Raw genomic sequence first — 14,153 nt, 5'->3', positions numbered from 1 at the left:
AAATGCATAGGTTTCAATACACAGTTGGGATGATGCTCCTGTGCCAAAGAGCTTACAATCTAATAGTAAAAGAAAAACAAAAATATGGTGGGGTATAAGTACATTCATCTAGAAGATTATTTTTAAGTAGCTTAGAGAAAAGTGTTAGTGTGGAAGCTTTTTTGATGGAAGATAGCAGAGCATTCCAGATTAGAGGCGCAATAAGGGAAAAGGTTTAGTGCGTGTGTGGGCAGATGAGAGCTGATATATAGAGAGGAGAAGAAAAATAAAGGGCTCTGAAAGACAGGATAAGAATTGTACCCTTTGACCATAAGTCAGGAAGGGTTCTTGTGTAAAGGTGTGTCAAGAGCATGTTTGAAGGTGAAAGGAAATATACCAGATGAGAGTTGAAAATTTGTGTTAGTGCAGGAACAACAGAGCTGGACAAATCTCTTAGGAAGTGTGATGGAATGGGATCAAGGGAGCAAGCGGGAGGAAAAGAGCAGCTTTGACACTCAGAGAAGTAGGATTGTTTAGTCTGAAAGAGAGCGGTGTTGATTGAATTAAATTGTAGGGTGCTTTTATATATTTTGAACTTCCTAGTTAATTTGTCTTAGTAAAGCAATGATCCATTTTTACAGGAAAGGCTATGCAGTTTTGCTTGATATTTAATACAGCTTGTCAAGAGGTGTGAATTAATGAGTATTCCCAGAATTAATTTAGACTACCTACTTCCCCAATTTTGTCCTTCCAACATTGTGGAACTTCTTCCCATTTCAGCCAGTTTAGTTTAGATTAACTTCATCATTGTCCAAAGGCAGTATGGCTACCTTCCATTTCAAATATCTGAAAGGGAATGTGACTGGGATATGTACTTTAAATTACTGTATCTCTGCTTATGTATCTCTTTTTAATGGTCCATTTTACCAGCTTGCAGGGTTAGGTGCTTGGTTTTTCTGTTCATTGTAGTACACCCGGGGAATAGAAACAACCAACTCTTCCCTGTAGGCAGTATAGAAATTTGGAGGTTTGTTGTAGTAGTTTCTTGCAGTATTCACTTAAACGGAATGGAAATTAAACTCTGCTTATTAGACTAATACTATAACAAAGGAATATATACGCATTTGCAGTATTTGAAATCAGTGCTGAATAATAAATTAAGATTATATAATAGCTGCATGGTGCACGGACCAGTCTGTACAATTACAGGTACCAGAAGAAAGCAAATGTAAGTGGCCTTCACAGATTTCTAGACCTGGAATAAACTTCTTTAATTTTGTGTTTATGACTACCAAACTAAAGATATGCCCACTTATCTTTATCTGACCTTTTTCTCAATATAAAAGAATAACTGAACACAAACATAAGGATTTATCAAATATTTAAACAGGATGTATAGTTAAAGAATACTGCCATATGTGCATACATGTGCTGACAGTAAGCCATTTGTGTAATAAATCATTTTTAGGTATCCTGCTGCTTTTCCACATAATTGTTTATGCAAGCAGTTTTCTTCTGTTCATTTGAAACCATGATTGTATATGTTTTGTTCTCATGTGCTGAAACTTTAAATGCATTAAGCAACTGAGATATGTTACAAAAAATGTATTCATTCCAGTTTCATTAAGCAAATAAAAATAGACTTTACATTATTCTAAAGCAATCACAAGTAGCATTCTATATACAGATTTGATGCAGAACCTGCTAGGTGTATGAAATATTTTGCTTCAGTAACAATTTAGTTTGATTGGTTTGAGATATTTGCCCTCAGTTGTCCTGAAGAATATTATCTTCTGTTACATAAATCTCATTTATCAAATTTTTCAGAATAGAGTGCTTCTCAATATTTAGTATTTCAGTAACTTTTGTAGAATTGCAATTTTATGTTAGAAATTCAAAGACAAAATGAGATGCTCAAATATCCTCATTCCATGCAGTGCCCATGCAAGCTCTAGAATGGGCATTGTACTTTTAACTTATTTAGCCACCAGATTGTTGCCCCCATTGCTCAGAATGCTAGTTCTGCCTTTTATCCAGTCCCCATCAGGCTATTTCATTAAATACACAGTGCAGATAAAATCTACAAGAAGAAAAAAGAAGTAGATGTGCCTTGGGAAGGCACTGTTATGATGAGGTCATTTGCTGCTCTACTGATACAATGGCCACATTGTCCTTTAGAGTTGGAAATCTTGAGGTCTGATTTTCATTTCAACTCTCTTGAGCGAATAAGAAGTCCCATGCCAGCCATACCAGCTAATGCCATCTGAATGCTTGTTGTGCTCTCCATTACGGTAATAAATACCATTGAGGTTAGAGTCTGTGCAGCAGTTGTACCAGTATCCACCTGTAAATTAAAAAAAAAAAAAAGCTTTTGGAATTCTGCTATGTTAAATTCAATCTACTTTAATCTAATCTAAAAAATACCCTAACAGACACATTTATTTGTGTGTCATCTTTTTTATTTTTAACTAAGAATCCTGCAGTAGGTTAAACTATAAACAAGAAACCTTCAGTAGTTTAAACTATTCTTGACATTTCTTATCTCTTTTACTCAAAGTCATTGCATACATAGTGATAACTCTGATAAAGCATGCAGACATTTGGTTTAAAAAGCGTTATAGCAAGCTTTGTGTCTGATCTCGTTTGGCTTTACCTTTGCGAAGTCCTGCACAATCATCTAGGCATTTGTCATTGTCCTTATCCTTGGTACTGAAGGCAGTATTGTTGTGATAGCGGAGAGAGTCTCTGCCAGCATTTCCACTATAGTTTCCCAGAATGAGACGGTAGCTATTTTGCTCATTACTGATGGAGAACTGAGAATATTCTGCGTGCCGTACACCTCCTTCCCAGTCCTTAGAAAAAAAAGAATACAATTAAAATCTCTTAATTTCCTTGTTTGAGTTAACTATTGTAAATATTCAATGTTTTTGATGTCTTTGCAATGTAATTATGGCAGGACAACATATTTTTGGACTGTATTCTCTATAAATACAGAAGATTAAGTTATTAACCCCTTGTCTATATTGAACACAAAATCTAGTCTGGAACTCTGTTGGTATTTATCCTACTTCTTTAACTGGATTACACTATAAAACGTACCTCTAACTCTACTCTGAGGACTGTTGGTCTCCGAGTTAAACGATAGATGTGCTCATTTCCTAGCCAGAAATCTCCACGAATGTTTCCAAAGCCCTCCCTATACTGCTTCCATTCTCGGTTGAAGGAGGTCAGGCCAATCTTTCGTCTTTGGATTAGAGTCCAGCCACCCCCTTGTGTCTCCATGTCACAGAACACCTTAAAGTCATTTAAGAGTCAGTTATTCAACTGTGAGATAAATAACCATAAAACAAGAAAGAAATTAATTTTGTGGTAACACTGCTCACTTCAAGTTCTGGACTTCCAAGAAAGTCATCTGCAGGTAGTTTATAGACACCCGAAATCTTGTAATTCTTTTGGAAGAGTGAAGAGCAGTCATATACTGCATCTGTTAAAATTATAATACAGACTTTAGAGGGAGACCCAAACTATACAGCTATGTTTTAAAATAAATCTTTTTTTAAAAAAACCTTTCAAGTTAAAGGGACATTAAAAAAAAAATGTTTTAATAGATTCCACCTCAGATTATTCTAAACTATTACATGTTTTTTTAGCAGTTCCAGTAAAATTCTAAAAATATATTTGGCAAATATACTGATTGTACATAAATTTTCTTATGCACATGATGCTCAACAGCCTTAAATTAGTATTTTTACAGATCTAATTTAAATTCCTCTGAAAAGAAAATAAAGTAGCTTTCTATAAATTAGCATAACATTCAATTTCTATAGACTTGTTTAGTAGTAGACTTTTTTTTTTACACAGAATTGTAAAAAAAACTGTATTAATGTAACGAAATCTTGAAAAACAGTGTGTTAAAATTAAGTCCATTACAGAGAATTCAAAATTTTGCTTGTTTTAGTGTATGAAAATCTGTTTAAACATAAGTCAAGTGTATTTGCATTTGATCAATAATTCTTAACTCAAAGATGGGTCCTCATGATCCCCTTTAATAAATTAAAGATTCTTCGCACAATAATGATAATGCAATAATAATTAAAATGAGGTGCATAGTTCTAAACCGATTTTTGGGTCATGAAGTTGATATGTCTACTTAATTTAGTTCCACGGAAGTAAAAGTTACGGAACACCGTTTCAGCTACATCTTATTTGTTTTTATCATGTCACAAGTCATGCCTGAAAGTTAAACACTTTCTCCACATTTCCTTAGTAGGAATTTAAACATGTTTATTTCCATGAAGGACTTTGAACTCATTTTGGTGGTTTACTGATGTAACCATTTCAAATTAAGACTCATTCTGAATGCTAATATAGAACATAAAAATTAATACATTATTTCAAGAAGTTTTAGGGACTAAATCTCTTACATTTGTTTCATTTGCTTTTGCACCTGTTTACAGAAATGCTAAATCGGAAATTTTACGGGCCATTTGTTTACCACTCTTCTGTTTTATGTTGTTAGTACTTGTAGTTGGTAAAAAAAAGTGGCAACAATTCTAAAATACAGTCTCTTACCTGCTGAGGTCTGAGTTAATGTCTGTGCTGCCTGTAGCTGCATGATATCCATCTGGTTGTTCATCTCTGAGTACTTTCCTTCAACATCAGTTACACGTGTTTCCATTTGCTTGTAGCTACCCTCCAATTTCATTACCTGCATTACAACATTCACCCAGTCAGTTTCCTGCTTCTTGCTTAGCTCTCCTAGGAGGCTGCTTAGGTTGGCAATTTGTACTTTCAAGTCTTTGAGCTCTTCACAGCAACCTGGAACTTTAAGAAGTCCATTAGCACCTGGTTTTCTCTTGGGAACCTTTTGCATTGTAGCAGGGGAGGCTGCTAAAGAGAATATTAAAACAGCAATACAGATAAAATATCTAATGTTCATCTTGCTCTCCAAATGTGTCCGCTGGGTGAATGAAAAAATTGCAGTTAGAACATAACAAATTGTTGGGCACAAAATGTTGTTGTTGAGTTTTCTGAACTTGGAACCTTGGTAGCTTATGGACCACAGTTCTAACTGTCTGAGATTTTCTGTAAATGTTCTTCTTCTGAATGAAAACTTTGCAGCATCTTAAATATCTGAATGTAGAAGCCTTCCTTTTTTTGCCCTCCCACCATTCCACCTCCTCTTTCCCTTCTTACCAGGTGCCAGCCTGTGTTTGCAATAAGACTCCAGCCCTTTCTTGGACATGGGCGGAGCTTCAGTAGTCCCTGCTGCCAGTAGCTCATTAACCCATTGTAGATAGCAGTACATTTAGGAATGTTGACCAGCTGTGGGGAAGGTCTGGAATGTACATGATTAAGCTTATGAGGAAGAATGAATCCTCTCTTTCAGGTGACATCATCTCAAATCAGCCAGTCTGAAAGGCAGCTAAAGCTCTTTATGTTTTCAACATCTGGAAGTCTTTGATGTTTGTCTTACTGGACAAAGGGTAAAGTCATGATGGAAAGCTATTTTCTTAGCATTTCTGTGCTAAAATTCAGTATTAGATTATTTTTTGTATTATAAGCTCTTCATGGCACATCTGTGACAAAACTAGTTAACTTTTGTATTCAGAGATGGTGTAAAATTAGGGTGCAGGTATTTGTGCAGACATAAGGCAAAAGCAGAATGTAATACTAAGAAAGTAAAAGTTCCAAAGCCTCCCAATTTCACGCCATCTGGCTCAATCACATCGTTTTGGGATGTTGGCAGTAGTACCACAACAATCCGACCTGTATACCCCACCCAACAGGAACACGAGTCCCCAGGGCCCTTTCTTCTTGCTGACGCCAAATGAAAAACAGTCCCCTCATCTCTTAAGAATGCATGCATGAAGATGGGGAAATGTTTCTACACATTTGTTAAAGGCTACATGAAGAGGAATGGAATTAAAATCATAGGATCTACTTAAGCCACTAATGACAGGTTTATATTTTTCTTAATAACAAATGTATTGATAGTGTAAAGGACTTGTCAACCCCAAAAATATTTTTTTGCCTAATAAAAGAAAACATATTTCTAACCAACTTTCCTGTATGAATTTATTAAAATTTTTAGTTCTTTAAAAATTATTTGTAAACATAATTGCTAATAAAAACAGCATTTGCTTAACACTGGTTATGATTTTTAAACAATGTAGCAAAAATCAGTCTCCCCCAGCAAGACTGGTCTGTCAGTCTAATGGATTGTGTTAAATTGTTTCAAACTGCCACTGGGCAGACAATAGAAAAGGACAAACATTGCTTTTAATTGCAATAAATACAAATAACTTAAACAAACATTACAAATTTATAACAAGTGTATATTGCAAAGTTCCTTAAAATTGTTTTCTTTTATTAGGCAAAATTTCATTTTTGGGTTGACATGACCTTTAAGAATTGTGCCAAAATACTTTCACTGGCCCGGTGTGCACTGTAAAAGGATGTGTAAAAGTTGTCTAAAATGTTTTTGAAATGTGTAGTGTTACCTTGAAGAAAGCTGTGAAAAGGCCAGTATATTTTTTATATTTTTTAAGTTTTTCATATGGGAAATTCTTCTGTTACCAAATTTCTCTCATTGACTTTAACATATGTAAGGTCTGGGCTTGTGTAAATAATGATGCAATTTTCTTTCTTGGTCTGGCCAAAATGAGAACTAAATCTCAAATGAGAATTTGAGAATAGAAATACTGCACTTTTGTACCAGCCCAATGCCAGAACAGCCCTTTAGCAGTGTAGGTCTGTGCCTCCAAAGATGCCACCAGTAGCTTATTTATTGATTCACAACACATGCTCAGAAAATAATGCTCTAACCATAATAATTCAAATGAGGTGCTTAGTTCTAAACCAATTTCTGGCTCATGAAGTTGATATACCTATTTAATTTAGTTCCAATGAAGTATAAGTTACGGAACACTGTATTAGCTACATCTTGTTTGTTTTTATCATGTCACCAGTTATGCCTGAAAGTTAAATACTTTCACCACATTTTCTTTGTAGGAATTTAGACGTGTTTATTTCCATGAAGGGGTTTGAACAGTTTCCTATATTTTTGTGGTTTACTGATGTAACCATTTCAAATTAAAACTCATTCTTAATGCTAATTATATGGAACATATTACTGACTGACTGCTGTCAGTTACCTAAATTTAGGGGCTGAATCAAAATACACAGTATATGTGCAATGTAAAATTCTCAGTACAAAGATGATACGTTATGATGATTTCCAATGACCCTTAAACTTAACTTTAACTCAACAGCGGTCTAGAGCAGACTGAACATGTATTAAGTCACTAGCACACCACAGAAGACATAAATGCATGGATCATTTCTATTTTATTTAAGCTGGTAGTTTGAGCTAGTACAGTAAAAATACATACAATACTGTGTTTCTGGTCATATTTTTAAGGTTCTAATTTTACTTTAAAAAACCGCACAACTTTTTATAAATATACTAATTAGGTCATTGATGGATTATTGTCAATATGGTATTGATTCATGCACAAGGACTAAAATGTAACTGTTTAAAAATGTACACCAACTATCATGTACACCAACTTTTATACTGTTTTTGTGGTATACAATATTTGACACATTTACATACATTAATATCTAACTTCTGTCATAAAATAAGTAGTTTGCTGTGGAATAGACAAAAACGGCTATTTTGTGACTGTACAGTATATTGGTAGTGAAGGAGTTTAAAGCTGAGTCATACACAAATAAAATCTGGTGGACTCTGTTAAAGTATTTCTGGAAATTACATGAAGGAAGTAATTACAACTAAATGCTTCCATTATGTAAGTATGTACACAAGAGACTTCAACTTCTGCATAATGAAAGAAAAATGTAATACTAAGCAACTTTCCAATACCCATTTATCAAAACTTTTCAGTGTTATTTGTAAATTATAATTTAAAGCAGTATTTATCTTGTCTGATTCTGCCTCTTGAAAGTGTGTAGCTGAAGTCAGTTCTCCTCCAGGTCTGTTAATCAACTCGCTTCTACATAGTTTAAAAAATCAGAACCAGCAGTGCAAAAATAAAAAGAGCCTTAAGTACTACTTTCAGTTGCTTTTACATTTGAAAATAAGTTTAAAACTATTAAACATTTTTATTTAAAGGGAAACTAGACCCCTTAAAGGAGACCTCTCATCCAGACAGAAAAAGCTGTATAATAAAGTCCATTTGGGTAATTTCAGCTGTTCAGTTGTGTGAATTTTGCAACCCAGGAATGATGGCAAAGCGTGTGATGTCAGCATCTGATTCTTAAGATGCAGCATTGCTTGATTCAGAAGGAAAAATAAGGTGAACTTAGAGGCACCGAGAGCAACTATAAGGAAGTGCAAGGAGAGCATTTTAACGCATATTTTTAATGAATATGTTTTAACCCTCAACTCACTGCAGGGAAAATGCAGCAGCCCTTGCAGACATAAATGACCCCTAAGAAGTCTCAATTTAAGTCTATTAACAAAAACATAAGTAAAAGTTTTTTCTTGCGCCAACATGAATTTATGCAGCTTAGTAGTTCACATAATGTTTCGTTATTACAGAAAAAAGGGAAATTATAGAATGTTTGAGTGTTTCTCAGAAAAACACAGCAAGTCCAGTTGATTTGACTTATTACTACGGATATACCATGACCTGGATTAATGAGAATCCTCATAAACAAATTGCAACTCATTTTGAGGAGAAACCCCTCCAACACAGCAAGTCCAGTTGATTTGACTTATTACTACAGATATGAAATTATAGAATAAAATAGTTATTTACCTGACATGGAGTTTTTTTGAATAATGGGTTTCTGGGCAAAACACCTCATACCTTTTTTCTTGTCTTATGGTTCTAGAGTTTTCTTCCCTCAAATAGTAAAAGGTGTGGAATGCAGAAGGTTCAAATTGGAATGTTGTAATAAAAGCCATATTGCTTGCATCCCTACAAGCAACTGTACAGTAAAAAGGGTTTTGTCATGGAAATCAAAGCAAGAAAATTCTGAGCACATTTTTACAGCTTCAACATCTATATTACCATGTTTGCTACTAACACATTCTTTCACTTGCACAGTAGTTGCTAAAAAAATTGCAGTCCCGTCATGGCTTTGTGTATGCTTTGCCATCATTGCTGGGTTGCAAAATTCACACAACTTTACACAGGTCAATGTGTATGGAACGGTATAGGAGCAGTTATGCAAAATGGCCTTATTAGGCAATGTATTCACCAAACTTTGCCACTTTTGCCCAATTTTACCCTGATTTTCATGGCAAAAACTTTAGCGTGGTGTAGAATACACCTGTGTAAATACACAAACTAGCTCTTTGTACACTATTATTTTTGTGATAGCTTTGTCTGACCTTTTTTACTCCCATTTATAAATATGGAAATTGCAGGAAAGTTTTATAAGTGGCAAGAGATTTATACTGTTTCCCCATAGCCTGGCCAACAGCAGCTTAATTTCATGAACGTGAGTGATATTGTTTTATGGGTTTTGATATGCAAGAAATGTAGGTGAGAAATTTTATACTGTACTGTTTTTCTTAGGCAGGCACTGCTTTGTGTGTTAAGAGCTCATCTCTGTGTGGTATTTTTTCAAGTGAAAGAATAAATATAACAAAAAGAGCCATCATGTGAGTTGTAGCACATTATTCTACAATGTCACTCTGGTATGTTTGTGTTTACAGAAAGGCAAATTATTAAGGACCTATTCAGATGACGTTAATGACATTTTAATTAAAGAAAGGTTTCTTTCAAGGATCCCAAATGCAGATTTTCACAATGGATCCTAGTCACAAGCTTCCATGGTCACAACTACATGTAAATCAGTTCTCTGCTAAGTGCAGAGAATCTCTTAATCTCAGCTCAGTGTAACTTTTTACAATTCCATTGGTGTGTAATTAATACTGTTATCTTAGCGGATGATAATATAAAATCACTATTGTAGATATTTCAGCTGCTGCTGTAGTTTATGTCATGACAGTTCTTTTCTAAAAAAAAATTTTGACCTACCACATGGCTTTACAGTGTAACCTTTGCCCTTTAAGAATTATCTACATTATTTAATTCTCATGAGAAGTCTTTGAAGCTCCCACTAAATCCCCTTTGCAACTAATTGGGTTATTTTATGCAATGTTTACATGTGGTAGTGATTAAAATGTGTGGGTTTGTGGTTTTTTCTGGTTTTTTTTTTCCTTTTTACTGTTGTTTGACACTTTTATGTTTCTTCGAGGTTTGGCTGAGGTCTTACAACACTAGTTCAGCTGTTGCCACACAAATTATCTTTTGTACTGGGACCTAGGAACTGTAGGATCATATAACAGAAATACAGACACCACAAACCTTGATGAGAGTACATTTAGATATTGCTGCCAACTACATAGTCATTAGATAGATAACAGTTGCGGATGAGGAGTTTCTATGAGATGAGCTCTTAGGAGAGGGGAAAACTAGTTGAGTTCGTAAGCGTGTATAAACCATTACCATAAACCCTTTCACTTGTGTCAAGCATCAATCAGCCATTTTTGCAAACTGTATAGCTCTTAAAAAATTGTAATTAATCTTTATGAGTTTCTTCTTCCTCCAGTTTGTTATACTGCTGAGCATACGTGTGCAGCGTAAACAACTTCTAAGAAAAGAAAAGTTCTAAGATATTTAAGGCTGAAATTGAATAACAACATAGGGTTTATGTAATGTGCTTGTACATATATGCTTATTGTTGAACATGGCATTATACAAATGCTTAGTTGAAATTGTTAGCAACATAATAGTCTGCTCATGCATAACCACTCAAAACAAAACACCTTTTAATTGTCCAAAATCGTAACGGCTTTATTGCATACACTTTCAGTGAATTGAAATTAATTATTATTAATGCATTGTAGAGTTAAATCCCTATCCCCATGGCCTGATTTCCTCATGAAGCCCCTCCCCCCCAAAAAAAACATCCTATTTTGGTTCAGACAGCCCCTAAACTACCTGCAAGAATGTTCCCATATCGACATAAAAATAAAGCTAATGTATGAACACAACATCGGTTGCCTTGCTGTTTTTTAGGATGTCTTAGGAGTAAACCACCAAAATGTTTACCACAGCTGAGTTTATGTTCTTTTATACAAATTACCCAAATATTGGTCATGTACAGACCATGATGTTTTATTAAAGATCATGGAGGATATCTCTGACAGTTCAAACAATGGCTCATCCTTCCTAATTTATAACCATGCTCTGCTCTCATATTTTATTGCCAAGTTAGAGGAATTTATTTCCTATACATAGCATGCATAAAATAGTGTTAATAGATTATTATAATTTTGGCAAACCTGCAAAGTGTTTAAGCAACCCCATCCACTAGTGGAAGGGAAAATGCAGACATCACAGAGTTTAGTGAAATTGTATTTTTGGTTAAACGAATAAGCCACCTTTAAGCAAATATTACCTTGCAAAATTTTTGTTCGTATTTATGCAAATGTTTTTTTTTTTACATGCCCCCCTTTGTAATGTTTGTAAAATGGACAACAACTCACAACATTCTGTTGTTTTGAGGATTTCAAAATATTCGCAATGAATAAAGAAACAAAGCATGTTATATTCTGATAATTCTTTATCATGTAAACTTCCGACATGAGAATGACATTATCAAAGTGTATAAAATATTTTATAAAAATTATTTTATAATAAAATGGTGTTAAAAGTGTTACATTTATAAAGTTCCAGTGTATGTAATGTAAATTAATGGCATGTATCATGATAACGGAAATTGTCTGGATATGTGTAACGGTTGTAAAGGTATATTGTTTTGTTTCCAAATTATTATAACAGAAAATACTTTCTGGATTGAAAAGTGATTTAAAATGCTGTGTAAAAAGCAGTGATGTTTAACAAACATTTTACACCAGAAATCTACACTTTTCTACATCATTCAGCGCCATCTTTTTATACATCTGTATGACAACCTACATGTGTACATGCATTGCATATTGAAATGATAACAGTATTGTGGTATTGTATTATGTCACCCACAGACTATATGTGACATTTTAGGGGCCTCATGTGGCCACACATTAAAATAATGTTTTGGGTTTTTTTTAGTTTTTTTTTTTTTTTTTTTTTAAAGATCACAGTGTAAAATGTTCTTTCATTCATTTTTGTTTTTTCTTTTGCTTATATCACAATAATACAATATTACAATATTTTAGAAGCAGAGGGTACTGTTTGTGCAGCAAGGTCAACTGTCTGAGCAATTGCCACAAGATTCATCATACTTAATTTAAATAAAAACAATATACACATGTCTGCATTTACATTGTGTATGCAAGTTTTTGAGTGGTCCATAAAATGTTTGCAGGCAGCAGTCAAGGGTTTCCTTAAAGATCAACAGCATGGGGCAGTTATGGCTGAGCACAGAGGAAATGGCCTGTGCATCAACGTAGTCTTTAATATAATTTTTAGTAAAGAAATACATGTTGTTTTTCTAAGTAAAAAGAAGGATAACTAATCTTTCTCTTTTTTGTTTAACAGTATTAACAATAAGCTCCAGCAACCAGAAGCAGCATCTGGGGTTTTAGAATTTGCAATGAAACATTATGGTGAAATGGTAAGTTTCTAGTTAGATATTTTCCTATTAAAATGTTGTTGCATAAGATAATGTTGCTGTATCAGTTGCATGAATTTGTTTGCTTAAAGACTAATGTTGTCCTTGAATAAAAATATAGTGCTATATATGTTGGTTGTAGCTACTGTAGTAAGGTATGCAATATACAATATGTATGCAGAGCACACTTTTTTTATAACTGCATGTAAATATGTTAGCTGTCATACAACTTAACCCAACCTAAGTCAGTGTCTGCATATATATTCATCCAGTTTATATAAGTATTCCTGACCCTTTAAGGATATCTATAGCACAGTGTTATAGAGTTTGCTGGGGCCTCTTTACAAAGACCTACTGTGGTCTGTGATAGCAGCAGCTGTTATTTCCTGTGAGCACTGTAGATAGTGAATTAGGAATCCTGTCATTACATCACCCACTGCCCTTGCTCTAAGAGAATAACGTCATTGTACTACCTACCCCAGGGAGAGTTGACCCTGTTCTCTACAGGAGAACAGAGGAACAGGCAGTGCTGTAGAAGGCAAGATCTTGATTGAATTTCTGGATATTTTTTTTTTTTTTTTTTTTTTACTAGTGTCGTATATCTATCTTGAGAATATATCTCATTCATCACGATACAGGGCAAGGGCAACTTAACTCAATCCTTGTAAAACATGAGATGTATGTGACTGAATTATTGGCTTTAATTAAATCTTGCCATTCTACATTGTGGTTTGCTTTTAAACCACAATTTTCTAAAAAGGTTTTACTGGCATTTCATAACAGAGTAGTACAACATTCCATAACAACTAGTGGTTTCTCACAGTAACCATAACTGATTTTTAAGTGACTTCAGATGCCTGATTTGACAATATTTATAATGAGTTTTATAAATTATAGGTTTTTTTTTGTTTTATATTTTTATAGTGGCCTGTAATGTTCAGGGATATTTTAAGCTAATGCATGTCATATGACATTAAGTTCAGGGACTCAAAACGGGCCAGAAAAGTTCATTATATATACATGTTTGTTTACTGGTATGCGTCCTCACAGATATTTAACCTTTTATATTGGATGGAGACAAATCTTACTTCTTGTAACACAAATCTCATGCTGCCATTAACTTTTGTGTTAAGTGAGTTAAAAGTTTTCTGTTAATAAATTTGTTACAGGAGATTCAGGCTACATGGTATGAGAAATTGCATGAGTGGGAGGATGCGCTGGTTGCTTATGACAAAAAGATTGAAGTCAACAAGGATGATTCCGAGCTGATTCTAGGACGCATGCGCTGCCTGGAAGCACTAGGAGAATGGTAAACTATTTTTAATCATAGAGTCAACTATTATGTGTAATGTAATGTTTGCTTAATAAAAGAAAATACAATTCTAAACAACTTTGCAATAAACGTTCATTACAAATGTGTAATGGTTTGTTTGTATATATATATATATATATATATATATATCTACTATTAAAAGCAGTGTTTGTCTGTCCTTTTCTATTCTCTGCCTTGGTGACTCTGACTCTAAAGGTGGCCATACACGCACCGATATTATCGTACGAAACCTCGTTTCGTACGA

The 14,153-nt window shown here is 34.2% G+C and overlaps 2 protein-coding genes across 4 annotated transcripts in view; one reads left to right on the top strand and one right to left on the bottom strand.

The window, feature by feature from the left end:
- mtor (mechanistic target of rapamycin kinase) overlaps nt 1–14,153 on the top strand; it is a 156,248-nt gene that overhangs the window by 63,061 nt on the left and 79,034 nt on the right. For all 3 annotated transcript variants that reach the window (XM_031905510.1, XM_031905511.1, XM_031905509.1), the window contains 2 exons: nt 12,504–12,579; nt 13,746–13,885. In XM_031905510.1, coding sequence (XP_031761370.1) covers nt 12,504–12,579; nt 13,746–13,885 — 216 coding nt within the window. The remainder of the gene's footprint in view (nt 1–12,503; nt 12,580–13,745; nt 13,886–14,153) is intronic.
- On the bottom strand, nt 1,570–5,051 carry angptl7 (angiopoietin like 7). Its single transcript, NM_001102778.1, is given in 5 exon segments — nt 1,570–2,323; nt 2,633–2,831; nt 3,079–3,273; nt 3,363–3,463; nt 4,552–5,051. Coding segments are annotated over 5 exon segments (1,032 nt in total). The 5' UTR covers nt 4,919–5,051; the 3' UTR covers nt 1,570–2,153.

The sequence above is a fragment of the Xenopus tropicalis genome, chromosome 7, assembly GCF_000004195.4.
Source record: "Xenopus tropicalis strain Nigerian chromosome 7, UCB_Xtro_10.0, whole genome shotgun sequence".
Classification (NCBI taxonomy): domain Eukaryota; kingdom Metazoa; phylum Chordata; class Amphibia; order Anura; family Pipidae; genus Xenopus; species Xenopus tropicalis.
This window is presented reverse-complemented; position numbering and strand designations above follow the sequence as displayed.